The 26,377-nt window shown below is 28.9% G+C and overlaps 1 protein-coding gene across 1 annotated transcript in view; it reads right to left on the reverse strand.

Annotated features, from left to right (window-relative positions):
- Nucleotides 1-23,467, reverse strand: part of LOC132746614 (tyrosine-protein kinase transmembrane receptor Ror-like) — a 201,778-nt gene extending 178,311 nt beyond the window's left edge. The window contains exon 1 of the mRNA XM_060735823.1: nucleotides 23,262-23,467. Within this exon, the coding sequence (XP_060591806.1) occupies nucleotides 23,262-23,361 (100 nt within the window). The 5' untranslated portion in view covers nucleotides 23,362-23,467. The remainder of the gene's footprint in view (nucleotides 1-23,261) is intronic.
- Between the last annotated feature and the right edge of the window lie 2,910 nt (nucleotides 23,468-26,377).

The raw sequence follows: 26,377 nt of genomic DNA on the forward strand, positions 1-26,377 counted from the left end.
AAGATACGCATAAATTTAAAACCCAATATTTTAACAAAAATCGCAGAATATTAAGCCCGCAGAAATAAGTACTTATACAGTAATTTGATAGTACATTTTTATGTACATGTTTTGTAGGTAAATGTTTAAATTAACAGAGCATATTATTTAGCTTCAGTTCAACATGAAAACAAAAGTCCCCGTTCGTTTAGTATCTAAAATGTAAAAATGATAAGGCATCTATTTAAGAAAAATTAAATTGTAATGACAAAACGACTAATTTGTAAGAATTAGAGATTTCAATTTTTATTAAAATTACGTAATGATTAGATGATGGTTAGATATTTAATATACACTGTCAAACAATTGAAATAAAATAATTTTGCAGTGTTTTTAGTTTCAATCATAAAAATCTAACGGTTTTAAGATAAGAATTATAGTAAAATTAGCATTCTTAAATCTAGTTTTTTTTTAAAAAAGATAATATATATTATGAAACAAGAATTATATATGAAGAAGAATATATTTAAATTATGAATAATCATTGCACGAAAAATTAAAGGCAAAGACCGCCAAGGATATTGATTATGATTGTTCTCATGAAATAACTTATCATTTGAGTAAACTTTATAAACATATCGAGCCGATAATTAAAACATTAAATAAGAAAATACTATCATTCGAAGTATAAGTTGCCCACTCATTCTGATAAAAATTATAACTGTATTCATATTCAAACTTTTACGAGCTTTCTAGATGTTTTTAGGAATGAAGCTCATCGTTTGTGTACCTGAAGAAATTAACGAAATGTTTTTGAACTTGCTCTTTAATACTGAAAAAAGACATGAATATTTAGTGTATATTTAAATTACGAATTTTATTACAAATAAATAAAACATTTGGATTCCAAATGGCCATCATTATTAATTATTTTCTGTTACGCTTCGTTTTGTTTTGGCATCAAATATAAATCTTTGAAAACCTGAATTCGTTCTTGTTCTGGCATTGACATAGTTTTGGCAACATTATTCCTTTGATATAAACAAGGTGTGCAAGGAAATAAATCGCTGGCCTATGAATAAATAATATAATAAGTGACCTTATCTGACAGTTATATTTAAATGATAAAAACTATATATCTTTTTTTCTGAATGTATAAAAAATATGAATAACTGAAAAAAGTAAATGCACTTTATTAATTTTGAAGCCGGGTCCAAGTGCAAAATTAATATTAACAATACTTACCGATGTCCGAGCACTGGAATTAATTTGCGTTTGAAACATGGCCAAAAAGAAATATTCAAATATTTATTATGCTTCTTCTCTTTTACAAATAAAATATTCATGGCTATTCACTTAAATGGTTTTATTTATTTCTTTCCTCAAACTGTGTTGTTTTTTATAACATTGTTATGTATACAAAAATAGTCTAGTATTTATCATATTTTGTAACCATACTAAGTGGTTCTTCTATTCTGTTACGATATATTTTGTTATAATTTAATGTCCACAGTTCTGCTGAATAGGGGTATTACAATTGGAAGCCTATTTACATTTTGAACTTGATTTTTTCTTCTTAGTATTTTATTTGATGTAGGTTTTACATTATTTTATAGTCTATTATATCATTTTTTCTGACTGCCATCGAATATAAATATTAAGAATTCAAAATATATAATTAAAACATGTACTTTTCATATTACAATTAATTCAATAACGATTTTATTAATATAGAATTCTTACTGTCAACCAATTGCTTCCCATAAATGTGTTGTTTCTATATATATTTTAAAAGCAAAATTCATCCGACTTGTACTCATTAAAGTATATTTAAGTTGTAAATATGTTTAGGAATGAGCAATTTGCTGCTATTCTAGTAATTGTCCATTTACATGATTTGTATGACAACCTAAAAAATTGATATCATATCTTATGTATTTTGGACATCTAAGACATTACATTACATTGACAGCTTCATTTCAATGATGCATAAAATTTCAATGATCAATCACATAACGAGTATTATCTAACAATGTCACTGCAGAATACTATTAGCAATTATTTCTAAATAAATTCACACTAAATCTTACACTATCTTCATTCAACGCTCTAACGGTTAATAAAATCAGATTTATGCTCCGCATTAGCTTTAAATTATATGAAGTGTCGCCACTTCTTTGTTTCTCTATATTTATTAAACTGTTACTGAAATACTTACTTTGGAACATCATCCCACCAGAAAAGAAAAGCTGAAACCGCATTAAGCAACGATTCCACTATAAAGGGTATTCAAGATAACTATCCAAAATCAGGATACCAATTATTTATATGTTGAATTGCTACCCGGGATTAATAATCCGAATTTACTAAATTTTATTTTCTCTGAAAGGTGGAGCATTCATTTTGCTAAACAATCATCAAAACGAAATTCATCATTAATCGTTTTGCATTTGTTTTGCAACAGAACTTTACTTTGTTCCCACACAAATAAAATCACTAGCAAATGATGTTGTAAAAGTAAAATCGATACATATTTTCATTATCATCATACATAAAATATGCTTTTTTATAACATTCATAGCACTTAGTCTTATTTTGGTGCAATATATTTTCTTTCGCCTGTAAGCAAAATGTTACAAACTCTATATAACAGCCATTATACTCTTATTTACTCTATCTGCAGTTCCAATTAAAACATTTAAAACAACTACGCTTCAATATATATAAATTTCTGTCGAAAACCAATAAATTTCAATTTTTCACAACTGTCATAAATCTGAAGCGGTTTTAACGGCAAATACGTGATTAATGGCGGTACAGTTTTGTTTTTGTCGCTCCGCAAATTTTAATGTTTTGATGTAATAATCTGATAGTTTTTGGAATTTTTTTGTGGATATTTATGTGTGTGTGTGTGCCGATATGTAACGATTTAAGTGGCAATAGATTTTTGTTATCGGTAATAAGCATAAAAGGAAAAAAGGCAGTAGTGACAGTGACTATGAAAAGGGACAAAACAGAAAGAAGATAAATACGGTAGGAGGCCCGTCGGGGAATGTTTCGGTGAGTGAAATATTAAATCAGACCAACAGTATATTATATGACGAGAGTGAATCTGAGAATTTGACTATTAATAACGATAGTGTTTTCATACCGACTTCGCCTGATAGAGTCAGTGAATCCAATATGGCGGCAGAGAGTGATAAGACGCCCTCGTTGTCAGATGTTATGTCTTGTTTGAAAAATATTGAAGGTAAATTATGCAACATGGACAAGAGACTGGATGCTTTGGAGGTAGTAAAGCAAAAAGTTGATAGATTTGACAATGAAATTAAGAAGCTATGGGTTACATTAGAAGACAAGAATCGGAAAGTGTCAGATAGAGTATCAGTGGTAGAAGACAAGGTAGAGAGTTCTGACTTTGCACTGGGTATGTTGAGTGATATGGTGGTTACATTAGAAAAGGAAAGAGATATTTTAAGGCAGGAAGTTACTTACTTACAATCTCAATCAATGAGGAGTAATTTGTTATTTTCAAATATACCAGAGGTTCCGGCTGGGGTACACGAGGATGCTGAGGCGACTGTTAGGGAGTTTATCTGTGACAAGATGAGGGTAGCGAAGGATGCGGTTGATAAAATAGTGCTAGAAAGGGTGCACAGAATGGGGTCCAAACAAGATGGTAAGTGCAGAACAATTGTGGCTAAACTCCTTGAATACAAGGACAAGGAATTTGTGAGAAAACAATGGAAGACTTTGGAAGGCAGTACTTACTACGTCAGTGAACAGTTTCCAAAAGAGAGGTGGTTGAAAAGAGAAAAAAGCTCGTTCCTAGGTTGAAAGCTGCGAGGAAAGAAGACAAGAGAGCTTGGATCGCGTATGACACTTTGTATATAGATGGGAAAGCAGTTAAAGACTAGGGGGTTGCGGAGGGGGAAATAAAGGTATTGTCATGGAACGTAAATGGACTTTCGAGGGCCAAAATGGAATGCAGTGAGTTTATAAGTATCATAGCTGAAAATGACATTATTTTTTTATTTGAGTCATGGACGTGTTCTTATAGTAAAATTGAGTTGGCTGGTTATTCATGTCACAATTTTAACAGAAAATTTCAACATAGACAGGCAAGGAGAAATAGTGGTGGTGTTGTGCTATACTATAAGGACTCGGTTAAAGATGGCATTGAAATTTTGAAAAATAGGCATGATTCTATGATTTGGTTAAAACTTGACCATACGTTTTTTAAAACGAATAATGACATGTACATTTGTGGAATCTATTTATGGCCTGAAGGTTCGCCAGCATATAATGTTGTAAATATAGATTTTTTTGAATTTTTGGAGACTGATATAAGTTATTATAGTGAGTTTGGCGATGTATATGTCTGCGGCGATTTAAATAGTAGAGTTGGTTTAAAGCCGGATTTAATTAGACATGATAATGTAAATGAATTATTTGATGATCAAGATTATATTCCAGATGTTTATAGTGACAGGGCCTCTTTTGATACAAAGTGTAATAGTTTTGGGTTAAGACTTCTCGATGTTTGCAAATCCTCCTGCGTGAGAATTGTTAACGGTAGAATTGGCAATGATCAAGGTTTATTTACATATGTGTCCCGTAACGGTGCGTCGGTGGTGGATTATCTATTATGTAAAGAATGTAACTTTTCTAATATCACGTGTTTTACCGTTAAATCTATGAATGAATGGAGTGACCATACACCAATTACATTTTCACTCAGTTGTAATAATGTTATCGACTATGATGATGATATATATGTTTCTAAATATAAGTGGTCACAGGTACATGTACATAGGGATTCATTTAGAGCCAGTCTTATTGGCCAATTGCCACTATTAAATCATTTAGTACATGATATTGAACCAACAGAAAATTGTATAAATGAAGTTGTAGCAGGGTTTACGAATATTGTTAAAGATGCTGCTGACAAATATTTTTTGAAAACTTATAAAGAATCAAAAACAACATGTTTCATAGATTCGCCTTCTGTTAGTAACGCTGAGTGGTTTGATGGAGAATGTGTTAGGGCTAGAAACTGTTATCTAGAGGCTTTAAGGGTTTTTAACAATTGTAAATCAAATATTAGTAGAATTCATTATTGTGATTGTAAACAAAAGTATAAGAAGTTGATACAAAAAAAGAAAACTCAGTATAAGATTAGAAAATTAGAAGAAATTGAAAAGCTTAGACTTTGTAAACCAAAAGCTTTTTAGAAATAATTTAAAAAGAAGAACTTTAAGTCAGCAAAGTCAATTACGCAAGATGATTTTTTTTCATTTTTTTTCAAAACTTGAAGATGACATTTTTTCATGTCAAAATGAAGAAGCTGAACAGTTTAGTGGTACTCATGATTTTGACAGTTGCTCTGTTAATGTCGAATTTGACCGCCCCATATGTTCAGACGAAATTATGAAAGCTGTTAGAAAATTAAAAACAAATAAAGCATATGGAAATGATTGTCTTTTAAATGAATATTTTATAGAAACTATTGATATTTTGATGCCGTACATATGTGATATTTTTAACGTTATTTTAGAGTCTGGAGTATTTCCAGAAAAATGGAAAGAAGGAATTATTATACCCATTTACAAGAAAGGTGATAAAAATGACGTCAACAATTATAGAGGTGTCACACTGTTAAGTTGTTTATCAAAGTTATTTACATCAGTATTGAATAATAGAATCGTTTCTTTTTGTGAAATAAATCAGGGAATAACAGATGCACAATTTGGTTTTAAAAAAGGTAGTTCAACTATAGATGCAATATTTTCTTTATACACTTTAATTGAGCATTATCTTAATCATAATAAAAGGTTGTACGTAGGTTTTATCGACTTAAAGAAATGTTTTGATTCTATATACAGAAACGCACTATGGCTTAAGCTTTTAAATCCGGAGTCCAAGGTAAAGTTCTTAGAATAATTAAAGATATGTATGATGTTGTAAAGTCATGTGTTAAACACTGCAATTCTTTTTCTGAGTTTTTTGAATACTCTATTGGATTAAGACAAGGGGAGATAATGTCACCAGTTTTAGTATCATTATTCCTCGACGATATAGAATTATTTTTACAGGATAGTATAAACAGCGGTTTGTTAATAGATGACATAGTTATTATTTTATTGTTATTTGCTGATGATATGGCTATTTTTGGAAAAACACCTGAAGAATTGCAGCACAGTCTTAATTTACTATATAGCTATTGTACTAAATGGAGCATTGCAGTTAATGTGTCAAAAACAAAAATTATGGTATTTAGAAAAAGAGGAAGATTAAAAAGAGATGAAAAATGGACATATAATGGCGCAGACATTGAAGTTGTAGACAGTTTTAATTATTTAGGAACGTTATTTTCCTACAATGGTAATTTTGACCTTAATAATGAATATTTATCTGGCAAAGCATTAAAAGCTTTAAATGTGTTATTATATAATTGTAAAAAATTACCGCTAAGATTAAAAGTACTCTGTCAATTGTTTGACTCTTTTGTAGGTTCGATATTATTGTATGGCAGTGAAGTATGTGGTTTTAGCAAGTCTAAGGAAATCGAACGGTTACATTTAAAGTTTTGTAAACGTATACTTAAAGTACCTATTAATTCGAGCAATAATGCTGTATATGGTGAGCTTGAGCGATATCCTTTGTATATTTTACGTTATTGTAAGATTATTAAATTTTGGTGTAAAATTGTTAATTCTGAAAATATTATTATTAACAAATTGTATAATTTAGCGATGCAAGATAGTTTAGAAGGTCATACGAATTGGATAAGTCGAGTAAAAAAGATTCTAGACGATTATGGATTTTCTAATATATTTGTAAATAGTTATGATAGTTTATCTTTAAAACATTTCCAAGTTGTATTTAAAACTAGAATGATTGATTGTTTTAAACAAGAATGGTTTGGAGCAGTTAGCAGAAATGGTATCCTTGATGAATACACACATTTTAAAAGATCCTTTACATATGAAAACTATTTAGACATAGTACCCTTTAATTTAAGATTTTTCATTACCAGGTTACGTATTTCTGCTCACTCTCTTCGCATTCATACCGGAAGATTCGGGGAAAATAGAATACCTAGACATGAACGAATTTGTTTAAACTGTAACTTACATGACATAGAAGATATTTACCACTTTGTATGTATATGTCCTTGCAATCGAAATCTTAGAGTAAAGTATGTCAATGATAATATATATAAAAGACCATCTGTATTCAAATTTTATGAAATGTTAAACAGCAATGACAAAAAGAACTATGTAATTTAGCAATGTACCTAAAAGAAGCTTTTAAACATAGAAATAATATAAATATGGTAGTACAATAATGTCACATGCAAATTGTATTTTATGGAGACCGTTTCACCATGTTTATTAACTTTGATAAGTTGTATTGTAATATACTTTCACTCTCCTGTTATTTGTAGATCAGTTTATATGAAAACAAAAATTAAAATTGTATTGATTTGTAACGCTTTAATCATGTGCAGAATATTTAGTTGTTAAATACATATGTGTTGAAGATGATGTACTATGTACAAGTCTGAATAAAGATATGTTCTGTTCTGTTCTGTTGAAACTTTTAACCAAGTTACAATGCTAATTTGTTGAATTATATACATTATTGTGTAAACTAATGTGTCTTCCTGACACACCAGAATGCGTTATATAATTATTATTAGGGTAGTAGGCGATTACCGCGGGTCATAGACTGACTTGAACTGAGACAAATGAGGCACTTAATATACAACATAACTACGCAAAAACGTCTGATTATTAATCTTATGCACGAGTTGCTTTTCTAATACATATGCCCTTGTTTATCTTACTTTCATTCTAAGAAGTGTAACTTATTAAAAAAATTCGGATACTTTTAAATTATATCAAATGATGCCAAGCCTCCAAAATATGCATTAAGTTTTCCAGTAATCAGTACATTTAACGGGAATTATGATTATTCGCTAATCAGAAATTGGAAAAATCCGTATATCTGGCATTCACCTTAAATGCTTGGCTAGTCTTACAAAATTATGCATGAAATTTTGTATTGTGTTTTTGAACAAAAAACGTTTTGATGTCGTGCAAGAATATCGAACTCATATGTTTATCATTAGAACATTGAAAGAATACTCAATGCATTTTAACTTTTCTACAGGTAAAATCGATTAAGAAATTAAAATATGTTTGATTTTGAAATTATACATGTCGACAGTATAAACCATTTAATCAACACGCATACTATGTTTTAGATACAATAGTGTAAATCTTAAACTTTAATTTAATTCAAATTCGATAACTAGAGAAATAACTTGAGGATGAAAACGATGGTATTTCCTTAAATAAGGTTTATAGGTTTGTTAGGTAGATACAATATCTTACCCACTTTATACGAACATGTTTTGTGCAATTTAGATTATTTTAACAGTTGCTTTTCATGTATAGTAAAAGTAATTAATTATTTTTTGACGACTGATATCCACATTACATTTTTGTGTAGATATGATGACCTTTTTAGTAGATACAATTTTTAGAGCAAGCTTCATAATTATATGATAATTGAACTGCGATATTCCATATTAAATAATTAATATAAATGTATTTGCAGTTTTTTAAGGAAAAGGTACGATAGAGAAAGTAAAAAAATCATGAAAACAAATGGCAGATGTTTCATATATCATAACTACTAATGCGAATTAACTGTTACTGGAGTCTTCATTTCTATATGCAATTTTATATCCTTTCAGACAATTTTACAATTCATATTTTGATTCTTAAGTGAAACTATTATTAACACAGAGGCCCTTATATCAATATTGCAAATAATTACATGCATCTCATAATTGATCCACTGAATAATGGATTCATTATTTTAATATACTTTAAACTACTATTATATGACGGTGAACATTGATACCAAAGCAAATTCAAACAAATGATACATTCATTTTCTCAAGGTATAATGCATTTTTACCCAGATCATTGCCTTATAGCTAAGTGTTTAATTCTTCATTGGTTTTCCTACAAACACTAAATCATATGCATGCTTTTTCTATTTCATACAATATTGAACGTTGCATATCAGATTGTATAGTTATAATCGTACTAATCTTTAAAACAGGGTCGGCAGCAAAACTGATTGCTTTGATATTGCCACATCAGTTTCCTCAAAATATGGAAATTTAAATAGATTTTATCATAGATATAACGACAATGATTCGCCTAAAATTTCAGATTATTTTTCTAAATGAGAATCATTGCAGTCGTCAAGGCAACACTAAAAATGTGTTTAAAACAGTATCATTGAGCTGCATTAAATTTCAATTTTCAGGGGAATTCATTCGTTTTTATCAACAAAGGTAAACTCATTAAACTGCAATTACCGGCTCAACAAAACTGTTTATCACACATACTTGCATTTACATCGTATTTAATGTATTCTAAATAGGAAATGCTTTTGTTCCGTGAATTTGAAATAAATTTGGCAAATGATTTCGTTTGATCTTGTCAATGTCGCTGAAATGATATGATCCTTAGATAACAAATAGATATTTATTCAGGTTAAAACACACATACATGTATACATAAAACAAAACACTTTAGCATTTTATATAAAACTGATGACACAATTGTAATATAATATTTCGGAAGTTTGTCAGACATAAATATCACAGACGGCTCATTAAATAATAAAATATTATAACTAAAAACAAAATCTAAAACCCTTTCTTTCCTATGACTAGATATCAATTTACTAGTTTAATAAAATGTAAGGACGTAAGTGGAAACAGGTATAGTGTAGTGTGCAATAACCTCGGATTGCCCATGAAAGCCCGAAGGCTTATTTCCAATGGGGTCCTTGGATATATACTTACTATAATATACAATATAAAACACAAAAACATTGAAAAATACAAAACTTTGGAAACTGGAAGATGTCATTTACGTAAAATATCAAACTTTAGTATTTCCATTAACTTTGCTAAAAAGAAAACAATAAAAATGAGATCAATATCTAGTCATACTAGTGGATTTAATTATGATTTACTAACCTAACTGTTCTAGTAAATGGGCCTTCACAGAGCTTTGGAAATTTCCTATCTTATTAATTTTTTTGATGTATGTTGGCAAGGAATTCCAATCATTAATTGCCTTTTGAAAAAAAGTTACATTATCTTTCCCATAACTTCTTGGGACCCTAAAATTGTACTGATTCGACCGAGTTGAATAAGAATGAATGTCTCGAACAGGTATAAAATTTTCTATCATATATGAAGGGCACTGGTTATTAACAATTTTAAAAACATGATTAAGACGTAATTGCTTATTTCTGTTTTCTACATTTAGTAAAGACATATTAGCAAGAATAACATTATTGACACTATCTCTAGGTCCCATACCGTGTATAAATCTAACAATTTTATTTTGACAAATTTGAAGCTTATTTTTAAAACACTTGTTCAGGCTCGGGTACCAAGAAGAACATGCATAATCAAGGTGACATTGTATTAGTGCTGAGCATAAATATTTTCTAGTCCTAAAATCTAAAACATTTGCTTGCCTATACAAAAACTTAAGACGTGAATTCACCTTTGTAAGAATACAATTAACAATAGATTCACCTGACAAAGAATCATCAATATTTAAACCTAGATATTTAACAGATTTTGTGGATTCAATAGTATGTCCATTACGAACAATTTTGAACTCTTTAACTTGTTTTAGTTTACGTTTGGAACCAAAAATAAGACATTCAGTCTTTCCTAGATGAAGTGACAATTTGTTATCTACAAGCCAAGATGAACAGGACTCTAGTGTTTGTCCAAGTTTTTGAGAAATAATACTTGGATTTTTGTGAGCAAAAAGAATTGCACTGTCATCGGCATACAGAATAAGTTTACATTCTTGATCTATACTAATTCTCATGTCATTTACATAGCACAAAAATAAAAGAGGACCCAGGATGCTGCCCTGGGGAACCCCACATGTAACAGGCATGTAATCTGATAAAATATTATCAACACTAACAGTTTGTTTTCTACCTTTAAGATAAGACATAAACCAGTCAGTATTAGAGATACCCATCAATTTCAATTTTCCACATAAAATATCATGGTCAACAGTATCAAATGCTTTTTGTAGATCTAACATTATCATGCCTCAATATAATCCTTTGGAATTATTGTTTCTGATATGATCCATAAGATGGATAAGACAAGTGTCAGTGGAATAGGAATTTCTAAAACCTGACTGTAATTCATACAATAAACCATTATCAACTAAAAACTTTTCAAGTTGAGAATACACTGATTTTTCTAAAATTTTTGAAACAATGCTTAAAATGCTTACAGGTCTATAATTTCCTACTTCAAGATTACTGTTCTTTTTATATAAAAGTTTTACCCTAGCTACTTTCATGTCATCAGGGACATAATTTTCTGAAATTGACATATTTATGATAAAAGTAATTGGTATTTTCAAAAATGAAGCTGCATCTTTTAAAAATCTAGTAGGAATTTCATCTAAACCAGTACTCTTTGATGAGTTTAAATTCTTAAGCTCTTTATATACAAATGTCTCAGACACATGTTTTAAGTACATTTTATTATTCTTAGTATTTCTATCATTATAAAAATCTAACAAAGCTTGTGAGTCAATGTCAAACTTTTTGCTAGCACAAGGTAACTTATCCACTAGCTTAGAAGCAACAGTAGTAAAAAAGTCATTAAAATGATTAACAATTTTTAAAGGATTATGACAATTTTCACTATCAATTTTTAAAACAATATTCTCATTCCCTGTTGTTTTGGATTTATACCCCAATTGTTTTAAATGTTTCCATAGGCCTTTTAGATTATTTCTATTTTCAGCAATTTGATCAGTAAAATAAGAAGACTTAGCATGTTTTACTTCTCTTTGAACAACATTTCTAAATTTACAATAACAAGAAAAATCTTCATGGCAACCATATTTTCTAAACTTGTATAAATAATGATCTCTTGTTTTGATATGGTCTAAAATCTCTGATGACATCCAAGGTTCAGTTCTCTGTTTTAATCTAATTTCTTTAACAGGAGCAATGGCATTCAACACTGACATAAAAATATCTTTAAAAGCTACCCATGAACTGTTTACATTATCAGAATAAAAACATTTACTCCAGTCTGCTTGACCTAGTTTTTCTATAAACAAATCTCTACTATAATTTTTTACACATCTAACTTTAGAGAAATAATGGCCAATTATTATTATTACAAACTATGTCGTAAAGTAATTGCAAGTTATTTTGCGAGTAATAACACTGTAATGATGAACTAAATTGATGTTATTGGTCGTGTTTATAGAACGTCATATATATTTTGTAAGAAATTAAATATAAAATATATGAGTTATAGTATGCATTTCGTTTAGCATTTAAATAACAAATAGTACAAAGTCGGAAAGGATTAACATGGATGTATGGAATTTTATTGAACTTATTGAAAAGTCTTTAAAAGACTAATATTGCCAGATATAGATATAGATATATTCTTCTCTCAAATTTTATAACTTATGTCGGTTTAAATATAATTCATAAAAGCCCATTTCTACCTAATGTTCGTCGGTGAATTGGCCAAAGGAAAGAAATAGAAAAAACAGAATAACTACATAAACTTTCAATGGATGGGTATAACTTTTCTTCCTAAAACTCATTACGATTTATCTCATCAATAAAAATATCGTACATTTGTAAACATTTCATCTCGAAGTACGCAGTTTTTAAAAGCAATACGTATCTTTAATTAATCCATTAATTTCTAACATTTATTATAAAAAGAATCAATCCCCAAACACCATGTAAATTAATATTACTTAAACATTTTCGAATACATATTTGTTCATTTCAATTTTAAATGTGTAAATATTGGTTCACTCAACTGCGAGCAAGCAGGTTTAAGAATAACAATTACATGTAATACAGGCAAAAATGACACTTACCTTCTTCAGTATACTGAAATCTTATCAAAGTTGAACTGTTTTCCGGAAGGGACAATCCAAATTCTTTTAACTTAATTCCGTTTAAAGGAGGAATATTCATATTTCCCAACTTGTATTAAATGATTTTGTTTTATTTCTGTGCTAAAACGTTCATTTGATTTTGGTTCTGTGCTATAACGTTCATTGTTATCACACCATCATAATAATTTAATTTTGGAATAATACATTCATGTGTTGATATAATGTTTTGTGCACACATATTAATTTATAAAAAAAGAAAAACACAAAATATCCACTTTAATTAAATACAACTAAGAAACAAAATGTAGACATTTATATTTGTACTAAAGCCTATATTTGTTTTTATTCCATTTTGAATTATTTTTTTCTAAAGACGACTCACTCTTATAATTATAAATACAAAAGAAATCAAATAATCTGAATGATAGGTTTTTCTATGGCCATTTACGTAATAGAAACGGACAACAAACTATGTATATTTCATATCACTTGTAAATTATTGTGTTTGTCTATATTTATTTCAGATTTTTAAGAATATCCAACAATCACCGCGTTATATTTATTTTGCAAATATTACGCACAGGAACAAGAGACATTGTGTTAAATCCAAAGTTACCTTTTTCATTTGCTATTCTAATTTAATTTCACTTTCGATGATATAAATCATATACATGTACATCAGAACAGTCAGGAATTTTCAAAAAATTTCATGATATCTTCATTCAAAGTATGAACTGCAATAAAACTAGTTTCTGTTTGAGGTTACCTTTAAATAATTTGAAAGTCTCGCAAAATATCGCATACAGTTTTTATCAATATTTAATTCTCGCGTTATCAATAAAACTGTCCAAAAGCTTAAAGTGATAGATAAGATTAATCACGCCAATGTTTGTTCTGTGCAACACATTGAATTGTACTTGGTTCGAGGCATTACGTAAGAAAAATTTTCTATTAATATTATCGCCTGGCAACTGTCCAATAAAGAACTGCATTAGAGAAAGGATATGCAACATAATTTCCCGATCAAAAAAGAGTTACAGGTATCTTGCTTGATATTCAATAATTATTAAACAAAACATCATAATTGTTAAATGTTTCGTAAAAGAATGGATGCATTTTCTTGTATTGTTTATAGAACATTCTTCATTTTTTGTAGAATATGTGAGGAAAAGAAAAAATTGTTTCTTGACTTAAACTCATATCATTAAAACAACATTGACTTCTCTGATCATTAGGAAATGTAATAAAAACTTATTTAAAAACGTTGTTTGTTTTCTATGGGAATTCAAATACGTGCATCACATTCATTTTAATGAAAAAGACTGTTTCATTTGGACTTGCATTGTTTACTATTATACTCGCAACTTTGAACAAAATAGAGTGAGGTTTACAAGGAACACGGTTTGACATATTAGTGACTCTCTTCATTTTATTATGTTAATAATTAGAAAACAAAGTCGCATGATTCTATTCTATTAGTTTAATTGACTGGTAGACAGTTAGACCTGGAGGATATATACACTTACTAAATGGTTCAAATTAAATTATGTTTACGTACATGATATTTATTTAATAGTAACTTTATTTACTTGTCAAAAAACTAGATAAAATTAAATGAGATAAATAAATATATGGTGAACAAAATGATAAAACATTTGTATTCTTTTAGGTTTTTTGGCTATATTTTTGGCGGAGCTCACTAAATCAAAAACAACTGCTATATTGTGATATTTCTTTTCAGTGGCACTGACAATCGTTGTGCTTTTGCAATAAATGATTTTTTAAATTTTCAAATTAAAGAATTTCATTGACTTGTTAACTTTCTCTTTTAAAAATTAAAAAGTTTAAAATGAGAAAAAAGGTAAAAAATATAACTCTATAGAGTACTTGATAGTTCTCTCAGATGGAAGAATCAACAGTTCGTGGTAAAAAGGCACATACAGGTGTTTGTCCTGTATTTTCTTACATATTTTATACTCCCAACATCTCGTAGTCGCAGTTCTATTTAACATATCTAAGATTTTACAACACAAATTTAGGTATTTAATATAAACTGTTCCTATCATCATGCAGCCTGTTTTTCTGTCGGACATCGGACAAAGCATTTATGTGGGAAATATTTAATTGAAACGAAAACAAAACTGATCTTGTAGGACTTTCAGATTAACTGATTTCTATAATAATTACGTAACATACGAGATGATTGTTATAATTTATGTTTATTATGTCAAAAATTAAAAAAAAATTGTAGTGTATTAAATAACGATAAAACAAGTCCCACGATTTAAATAGTTTAAGTAAAATCAGCAAACGGAACACCAGTTTTTTATCTTTCTTTTCTATATTCTGATACAAGAAATCCGACGTATAATAATAGACATAATTATCATTTACAATATATATAAATTCGGAATGTTTACTGAAGGAATAATCAAAAGCGAGAACAATAAGGACAGTAATTACGACGGTTCGCAGGACACAACATATCATTTGAGTATATTTCATAAAATATCAAGCCAAGAAATAAAAAATAAAATATCATTTCAAGTTATAGTGACACACTGATAAAAATGATAACTTTATTTATGTTCAGACTTTTACAATTTTTTCAAGATGTTTTTGTATGACAATTAATAAAACCGCTTTCATAAACTTTCCAAATGGCCAACATTATTAATCATTTTATTTTACGTTTCGTTTTGTTTTGGCATCAAATATAATTCTTTGAAAACCTGAAATTGTTCTTGTTCTGGCATCGGCAGTTTTTGGCAACATGATTCTTTTGATATAAACACGATGTGTAAGCAAATAAACAGCTGGTCTATAAATAAATGATATAATAAACGACCGAAACTAACAGTTATATTATCTTGTTTTAAAATGCTATATACTATATAACATTATTTTCTGAATGTACAAAATATAGATAACTGAAAAAAGTAAATGCACTTTATTAGTTTTTGAAGCCGGGTCTGAGTACAATAACAAATAATACTTACCGATGTCCGGGTACTGTTATTGATTTGTATTTGAATCATGGTCAATCAATTTTCCAATATTATTAAGCTCCACCCCATTTCAAAAAGAATACATAGAGGATATTTGTTTGTCTGAGGGTAAAATGAAATTTTATTTCATCGAGTTGGCTTTAAAAAGAGCATTCTTACGAGTGGCGTAGCCACGAGTGAGAATTCTGTATTTAAAGTTTACGACAAACAAACAAATTTTCTTTTTTTATGCTTAAAAACAAGCTAAAACGAAATTTCCATAATATTAACGTTGATATTAAAGTATCTTTTCCCCATTGAGAGCCCCATTTAGTCGGAATTTCTCATTTAAAACAAGAAGTCTTAAGCTGAAAAATAAGTCCACCATCAACCTTAAATGACAGTTATTTATTTTATTAAAAAAATATGAATGGTCGCTTGTTTTAAAAACGAACATTTCTTGTAGGAGAAAAGTCCAACCACCCATCCATATTTCTGTTACTTACTGCGAATTTATATTAGACCTGGCTTTGTAAGCGGCAGCCATTTTTTAAAGTTTTGTATTTCACGGGAAGAAAATAATTGTGTTTGATTCAGAAAGATATCATTTGGATTTGTTAGTTATACACCTTTTTAAAAGATTGAAAACTTATTTGAGGATTGTAAGAGGCAAAAAATAAGTGTTGACAGATGTGAAAACATTAAAAAAAAGCAGCTAGGAAAGCGGAAAACTTCGAAGCTGGCTCAGGAACGCTGGGTTGTTTTACTTATTCTACGAGCTGATGGCTGACATTGCTTTTCATTTTTTCATAAAGCATACGGCAGTTATTGCTTGTAGGATACTTAAATATGCCAAAATGTCATCAAGAGCAGTTTTGCATGTGGAAGGAATGTATTTTTTCAGACTGTGAAAATGAAAAAAAAATTAGAGACGAAATTTGGTGATTGGAGTTTGAATGAATACAAGTAAGTTTTGTTCTTTTTATTACTTTCGACATTCAAGTTATTTATCAATTTCAGCTTTGTTTTTTCCTTAAACAGCCTGACATTGTCAGAATTGTCAGCAAAGATAAATTGAGGTAGCACATGGGGAAAATCTTAAAAAAGTAGTTTCGTCATTGAAAAGTGTGAAATTATATTTTGATAATTTTCACTGTGAAATTATCAAATATAATTTTCACGGATAAATTAGTAATTCACTGAAAAGCATAAAATACACAAGGCTAATTAATTAAATGGTAGTGTTCATTTCTTTCCTCAAAATGTGTTGTTTTTATATATCATTATTATATATACAAACACAATTCTAGTATTTAACATATTTTGTAACAACACTGAATGTTTCTTTTATTTTGTTACTATGTATTTAGTTCAAATCGAATGTCCACAGTTCTGCTGAAAAGGAGAATTACAACTTGGATGGCTATGTATATCTTGAGTTTTCTTCTCCACATTATATTTGATGTATGTTTGAAATTATTTTGTGTTCATTATGTCAGATTCTTGCTTTTGTGACTGCCATGGAATATAATAGAATTCAAAACATGTTATAAAATCCTTTACTTTTAATATAACAATTAATGCAATAACGATTTTATAAATATAGAAATCTTACTTTCAACCGAGATTTTATATAATTCATATTTTATTTTTGACATCTGAGACATAACATTAAATTACCAGCTTCATTTCAATGATGCATAATATTTAAATTTTCAATTACATAAGGAGAATAATCTAACAATATCACTGTAAAGTACTACCTGCAATCATTTCTAAATCAATTAACATTGATTTTATACATTATCTTCATTCAACGCTCTAACGGTTACAAAATCAGATTAATGCTTCGCGTAAGCTTAAAATTATATTAAGTGTCGCAAGTTCTTTTTTCTCTATATTTATTAAACTGTAAGAAACAATGAATCAACAGTTATGTCACATGGCTTTAATTTATAAAACTTCAGTACGTTTTTATTGGCAAACAAGTTATTAAGAACAGCCCTTCTTTAGGTCATATATCAAAATGTGACTCGTAAAACAAGAGCATTGATATTGTAGGAAAAGAAAGAATCTGTTATTCGCAATACATTATGTATACTGTTATGAGTCTTGGACATGGATAAAAAAGTGTAACTCACATGAGATCATATTTTATTCTTATGTGTCATAACAAGTGACCATCATAGAAGTGAATAAAACATGAATGAAGTTTCAAGTGAAGAAATTTAAAAAACAAACCTTGCACAAACTTCAAAACAAGGATTGTTTAAGCTCATAAAAGGGCTAGTAAAATCAGCAAAATCCTATGTCAGAGAAATAGGTCTTGGTCAGAGCTCAAAGTATGATCTTGCATGCTTGTTTTAAGTTTTAATTGAACAATCTCGGATATTTAAATGTTAATATCACATGGAAGACTGTGACCAAGAAATAATGAAGTTCATAAAGCGCCAGAAATCAATCAAATGTACGTCAGAGTTATGGGCCTTGATAGTCTAACTAAGGTCACAAGGACATGTAATTAGATTGAATGTCTACAAACAAAGGCAAATAAAGTAACGTTATAAGAATCAGATGCAAAACTTGTTGTTAACGAATCTGTATATTCATGTTAAAATACAAAACCATCGTCTTCCTTAATACCCATGATCTCAACCATACATAAAACGCATTTCGGGCAGTACGGATTCGAATACTTTATTGTGTTGAGGATTAATTACGCTTTACACGTTGTGCTAAGGGCAGGCTTCGATGCGTTGCAATTCCTATCATCGCCATGCACAATAATGAAGCATCAGTAAAGATCGCTAAAAAGACAAATAAGTACGCGAAAAACCTTATAATGTCAAATAATCGTAATCATGTTATGACAATATAATAGGACTTTATGAGTTCGCATGGCAGTTTATCAATAACAACGTTAACTTTTCATCAGCCTCCAGTGCAATTTCAACGGTGTTTTGTTAATTGAAGCGTAACAGAACTCATCTTGCATGTGACTATCAGTATATTCTAGTGCATATTTATGTCGAAGTTTACGATCAAAGTATACAACGTTAACAAGGAAACAAACAATACGTAAATTCAGCTGATTAATGTTGTAACTCATATAACTGAAGAAATGTTATCATAAATTATTAATTTTAAACATATTTATTAATTAGTGTATGCACTAAAGCTCTGTATCGGCATTTGTTTAACATACATTACAATGCTCATAATTGATATTTAAATTTACTTATACGGGCTGTTTTTAAATGTAGAAACGTCAACATAAATGTTTGCATTGTTTTTTGCAAATAAGACATATTCAGTAAGAATTCATTAGATACCATTAAACATCTGTGATAAAAGTATTTCACCAACAAAAGAGCATAGAATAACCTTACTTTTTATTTTAATTTGATATGCCTCCATGTAAGTACATTTGTGATTAAGTGACCAATGCCGTTTTATTCTTATATATTTAATTAGTTGCGATAGAAATAAGTTTTAAAGAGGTACTAGCTTTATTATATAGAATATATTGACAACCATTTTGCTCCCTCCACTAATATTATAACACTTCATTTAACAAGTGACATATTCCATAAGAATCAAGTCTGTGTCAGATACAGAGAAAAAACAATAGATTTTTCAGTGTTCAAAGCTTAACTACTATGTAGGTTAAAGAATAAGAACTTTTTCAAGCACATGTCTAAAGTGAATCTCTTAAGTATTTGAGACATTAAAAGTTACCTTAAAACATGAAATATTTGATTATTTTAAATACAAGAGGCTTGCGATGCTATATTGTTTGTTTTAAAACGGTGTAAAGATTATAACTTATTTTCAGGCCTGTGTTTTCTCTATACTATTCATTATTTCTTATAAACTTAACAAATGTGGTACGGTAAACTTACTTGTTTGTTTATTTGTTTTGGGTTTTACGTCACATCGACACAGTATAGGTCATATCGTGACGTTCCAGCTTTACTGGTGGAGGATGACCTCAGGTGCCCTTCCGTGCATTATTTCAGGCACGAACGGGCACCTGAGTAGAACCACCGACGTTCCATAAGCTAGCTGGATAGCTTCCTCACATGAAAGAATCCAAAGTCCCTGTGTGGATTCGAACCCACAGCGGTGATGGGCAAGTGGTTTGAAATTCAACGACCTTAACCACTCGGCCACGGACGCCCCGTAAACTTACTTACATAACATACTCATACATAAAGATATAAAATGATTTATTTATATTAATTAATAAGTTGAAAGGTATAACACATGTTATCAAGAAGTGATGGATCTTTCACTAATTATTTCTCTCAATACAAATTTCAAATACAACAGTACAAATTATATTGGGTGTCGAATGTAAAATTTTAAAATCAATATTTCCACGAAATAGTGTCACTTGTATTTATGATTAAATATATGATTAAAAATATGCTTGTTTTGGCATCGCATGTCTAAATATCAAGCCAGAAATACGTTCAAAGAATTTGCAAAATTTGGCAACAAGTTTCTTTTGATCCTATAAAAATAGAACGACATTAAAAAAGTCAACGGCATGAAGCTGTAGAAAAAAGAACACCACCAATATTATCTCATGACGAATATCAAGATCGTGCCCATTCGATATTAACAAAAAAAAATTATACACCGAAAACCCTTGCATTATTTACCTTGAACATTGCTTCTAGAATTTAAAATAATTAAGGTAAAGGAGTATCAATAATAAAATAGAGAAAAGCAGAACAATGTGATTCATTTAAAAGAAATTAGATATTTTGTTCAGTATTTAATTGTTACAGCATACGTTTCTGATGACGTCAGATTATTATGCACATCTCGTGTTAATTTAATTAACACTGATATTTATCTAAAACACAAAAACATACAGATAAGTAAATTGTATAAAATAATTTGTATAGATTGATAACTACCGCCTATCTTTTCAACATTTGATCAAACAAGTTATAAAATATGTTCACATTTCTCACGAAACCCGTTAAATTTCAATTATTTACATGTATATACATGAATCATCATCTGAAGCAGTTTAACGGCAAATACGTTGAATTCTTTAACAAAGTTACACTGCTAATTAGTTTAATAATATATTGTGTAAATTAATGCGTCCTCCTGACACACTTGAATGTGTTATATAATTATTATTAGGGTAGTAGGTGATTACCGAGGGTTATAGACTGAATTAAACTGAGACAAATGAGACACTTAATATACAACCTAATTACGCAAAAACGTGTGATTATTTATGTTATGTACGAGTTGTTTTTCTAATACATATGCCTATACCATTTGTTTATCTTACTTTCATTCTAAGAGGTGGTACTAATTAAGAAATTCGGATAATTTCAAATTATATCAAATGATGTCAAGCCTACCAAAATATGCATTAAGTTTTCTAGTAATCAGTACAGTTTACGGGAATTATCATTATACGCTAATCAGAGATTGGAAAAGTCAGTGCATCATGCTTGGTTAGTCTTACAAAATTACGCAAACAATTTTCATTGCGTTTCTGAATCATAAGAAAAGCGTCTTGATAACATAGATGATCAAACTTATATGTTTATCATTATAACGGGGAAAAATACTCAATGCATCTTATTTTTTAAATTAAAATCGATTTCCTTTTCAATTAAAACATGACGACAATATTATTCATTTAACCAAAAACATACAATAGTGTAACCTGATGATGAAAACTTTGGTATTTCCCTAAACAAGGTTTATAGGTTTGTTAGGTAGATACAATATCTTACCCACTTAATACGAATATGTTACGCGCGATTTCGATTATTCTAACAGTTGCTATTCATGTATGGTAAAAGTTATTAATTTTTTAATATACTTTTAACTATTCGTACTATGATATATCAGTCATCATATATATGAAAGCAAATTAAAACAAATTTTACATATATTTTCTCAAGGTATAAGACATTTTTACTCATATTGCCCAGTTGCTTAGTGTTTAATTCTTTACTGATTTTTCAACAAACACACACTCATATGCATGTTCTTTTTTATATTTTATACAATATTGAACGTTGTATATCAGATTGAATAGTTACTATCGTACTAATCTTTAAAACAGGGTCGGCAGCAAAACTGATTGCTTTGATATTGCCACATCGGTTTCCTCAAAATATGAAAATTTAAATAGATCTTATCATGGATATAATGACAATGGTTATTTTTATAAACGAGAATCATTGCAGTCGTCAAGGCAACACGTAAAAATGTGATTAAAACAGTATCATTGATCTGCATTAAATTTCACTTTTCAGGGGAATTCATTCGTTTTTATTAACAAAGATAAAATACTCATTTAAATTACTGTTAGACAAATTACCCGTGCCAAGTTATGCAACTAATTTAATCACCCATGTTTTCTATCATGAAATCATTATACTGATCAATTACGACAACAATGTTTATCATACTTGCATTATGCTAATGTTTCTAAATAGGAAATGCTTTTGTTCCGTGAACTTGAAATAAATTTGGCAAATGATTTTGTTTGATCTTGGCAATGCTGCTGAAATGATATGATCCTTAAATAACAATGTCTTAAAGTAACTGCAATTTGTTTTGCAAGTAATCTTACACTGTAATGATGAGCACTTTTGATGTTATAGATCGTGTTTAGAGAACGACATATATCTTTTACTACAATATATGAGTTATAGTATGCATTTCGTTTAGCATTTGAATAACAAATAGTACAAAGTCGGAAAGGATTAACATGGATGCTTGGAATTTTATTGAACTTATTGAAAAGTTTTTAAAAAAACCAATATTGCCAGATATAGATATAGCCATATTCTTCTCTCCAATTTTATAACTTATGTAGGTTAAAATATTCATAAAATCCCATTTCTACCTAATGTTCGTCGGTGAATTGACAAAAGGAAAGAAATAAAATAAAAATAAAAATTAAAAAAACTGAATAACTATATAAACTTTAAAACTTACAATGGATGGATTATACTTTAGTTCCTAAAACTCATTTCAATTTATCTCGTCAATAAAAATATCGTACATTTGTAAACATTTCATCTCAAAGTACGCAGTTTTAAAAGCAATACGTATCTATATTAATCTATTCAATTCTAAGATCTATTGTAAAAAAAAACATCATGTAATTTTATATAACTTAAACATTTTCAAATATATATTTGTCTATTTCAATTTTAAATATGTAAATATTGGTTCACTTAGATTTAATAATAACAATAAATACAGGCAACAAAATGACACTTACCTTCTTCAGTATACTGAAATCTAATCAAAGTTGAACTGTTTTCCGGGAGGGACAATCCAAAATCTTTTAACTTAATTCCGTTTAAAGAAGGAATGTTCATGTTTTTAAACTGGTATTAAATAATTTCGTTTTTATTTCTATGCCTTTACGTTCATTGTTATCACACCATTATAAAAATTTAGTTGCAGAAATAATACATACATGTGTTGATATTTTGTTGTCGTGCACACATATTTATCTATAAAGATAAAAACAAAAAATCTACTTTTAATGAAGTATCAAAAATGCTTGCCACAAATTGTTTCAAATATAAAAAGTAAGTTCATAGCTTTTATATATTCCATTCTGACATGCTTTTGTTTACGACGACAGACTCTTATAAGTGCAAAATAAATCACATAATGTAAATAATATGTTTTTCTATGGATATTCACGTAGGTAAATATGAACGGGCATTAAAGAATCTCTACTTAGTCTATTATTATCGATTACCTACAAATTATCGCGATTGTCTATAAAATATTTCACATTTTAATGACGAATTTATATCGTACAATCACTGCGTTATATATAATGTTTGCAAATATAAAGCACAGGAATAAGTAACGTTGTGTAAAATCCAAAGTTACTTTAGCAATTTCTATTTATAAAAGTTCCCTTTTGATAATAAAAGATTGCATAATAAAGGCAAATCAGAACAGTCTAGAATTTTCCTTATTTCCTTCAATTTATAAACTGCAATAAAACCAGGTTCTGTTTGAGGTTACCTTTAAATAATTTTAAAAGTCTCGCACAATCTCGCATCAATTTTTCATCATTATTTAATCCTCGCGTTATCAATAAAACTGTCCAAAAGCTTGAAGTGATAAATAAGTTTAATCACGCCAATGCTTTTTCTCTGCAATACATTGATCTGAACATGGTTCGAGGCGTTACGTAAAAATAACTTTCTATAAATATAACCGCATGGCAACTGTTCGATAAGAAACTACATTAGAGACAAAAACGTACATCATTAGTTCCCTTTCATATGAGTTAAAAAAGGTTGCAGGTAGCCAGCTTGATCTTGATTAATTAATGAACAAACCTTCTTAATTATTAAATGTTTCGTAAAAAAGCAATGTTTTCTTGTACTTGTTAAAGAAAATCCTTATGTTTTGTTATAGAATATGTGTGAAAAACACTTTTTTTAAAATTTAAACTCAAAGCATTAAAACAACAAAACATTTGAATTATTGAAAGCTATACTCAGTAGGAAGGGTAACAAAACAATTATACATACTTTATTTCAAAGTACATTAAAGTACGTGCATCTTATTCAAAGAAAGAAAACAATTGCATTGTTTACTATTATACTTACAACTGAAAAGGACAAACATAGGGTTAGATAAACACGGAACAGTTCTTGGCGACATATATTACTTCTCTTCATATCATTATGTAAACAATTCAAAGAAAACAAAGTCGCATGATGCTATTCTATTAGTGTAATTGATAATATACCTTGAGGATATATGAACTTCAATGGCTAGGTTGATTTAAATAATTTTATTTTATATGGCATTTGACAGTAGTTTTAATAATGAAATAGAAATACGGGGAACAAAATCATACAACATTTATTTTTTTTCCTTTTTGTTTCTTTGCTATATTTTTGGTTGAGCTCAATAAATCAAAATCAACAAATCTGCTCTATTATGATATTTCTTTTTAGTTACACTGGCAATCGGTTGTAATAAATGCTTTTTTTAATATCATGGTTTTCAAATAAAAATGTTTTATTGATTTGTTAATTTTCTCTCTTTAAAATTAAAATAAAATAAAACGGTAACAAATTATAACTCCATAGAAAAAAGTAACAACAAAAAAAAACCAACAAAAAAGACACTTTTTAATTTCACATTTTCCAATCCAATGGTGGGACAATACCTCTGGTGCCCCTCTTTGCATTATCGTAGGTTTGAGCGAGCACCAAAGAAGAATAACGGACGTTCCGTAAGCTTACATGTTAAGGTTAAGCTTAAGTCTAACGATTTAAAGACTTTAAGTAAAATCAGAAAACGGAACATTAGTTTTTTAAACCTATATTCTATATTCTGAAACAAGAAATCCGAAGTATTATAATAGATATATCCTTTGAAAAATATTTAATTTATGAATATTCACTGAGCAACAAGGATATTAATTATAATGGTTCTCAGGAAAAATACTTATCATTTGTGTATACTTTATAAACATATCGAGCCGATAATTAAAACATGACATAAGAAAATACTATAATTCGAAGTATAAGTTGCACAATAAATTCTTAATCAAAATTATAACTTTATTCATATTCAAACTTTAACGAACTTTCTAGATATTTTTAGGAATCAAGCTCATCGTTTGTTTGCCTGAAGAAACTAACGAACTGTTTTTATTTTCTTACTTGCTCTTTTAAACTGAAAAACATGAATGTTTAGTTTATATTTAAACTACGAATTGTATTACAAGTACATAAAACATTTTGTTTCCAAGTGGCCATCATTATTTATCATTTTCTTTTACGCTTCGTTTAGTTTTGGCATCAAAAATAAACCTTTGAAAGTCTAAATTCGTTCTTGTTCTGACATTTACATAGTTTTGGCAACATAATTCCTTTGATATAAACAAAATATGTAAGCAAATAAATAGCTTGCCTATGAAAATTAATATGATAAGTGACTTAAACTGACATTTTCTTTCGCTTGATTTTATAAAAATGTAATATACTGTAGAACATTTTTTTCTTAATGTAGTTTATTAGTTGAAGCCGCGTCCGAGTAATACTAACTGATGTCCAAGTAGTAGTACTGATTTGCATTTGAATCATTGCCAAGAAGAATTTTTCCAATATCATTAAGCTTATTACCTTTTACAAATAGAATATGCATGTCAAAAAACTCAAATGGTATGGGTTTGTTTTTTTTGGGGGGTCAAAATTGTTCTGTCTATTATGTCACATTCTTTTTTGTGTGCCTGTCATGAAATATACTTATATAAAATTCAATACGTAAAAAAGTCGTTTTACTATTCATATATAAGTATAAAAAATCCGCCTGGTTTTCATAACGGTATATTTCAGTTTAAATGAACTA

The sequence above is a fragment of the Ruditapes philippinarum genome, unplaced genomic scaffold (assembly GCF_026571515.1).
Source record: "Ruditapes philippinarum isolate M1 unplaced genomic scaffold, ASM2657151v2 ctg1759_1_1_1_1, whole genome shotgun sequence".
Classification (NCBI taxonomy): Eukaryota; Metazoa; Mollusca; class Bivalvia; order Venerida; family Veneridae; genus Ruditapes; species Ruditapes philippinarum.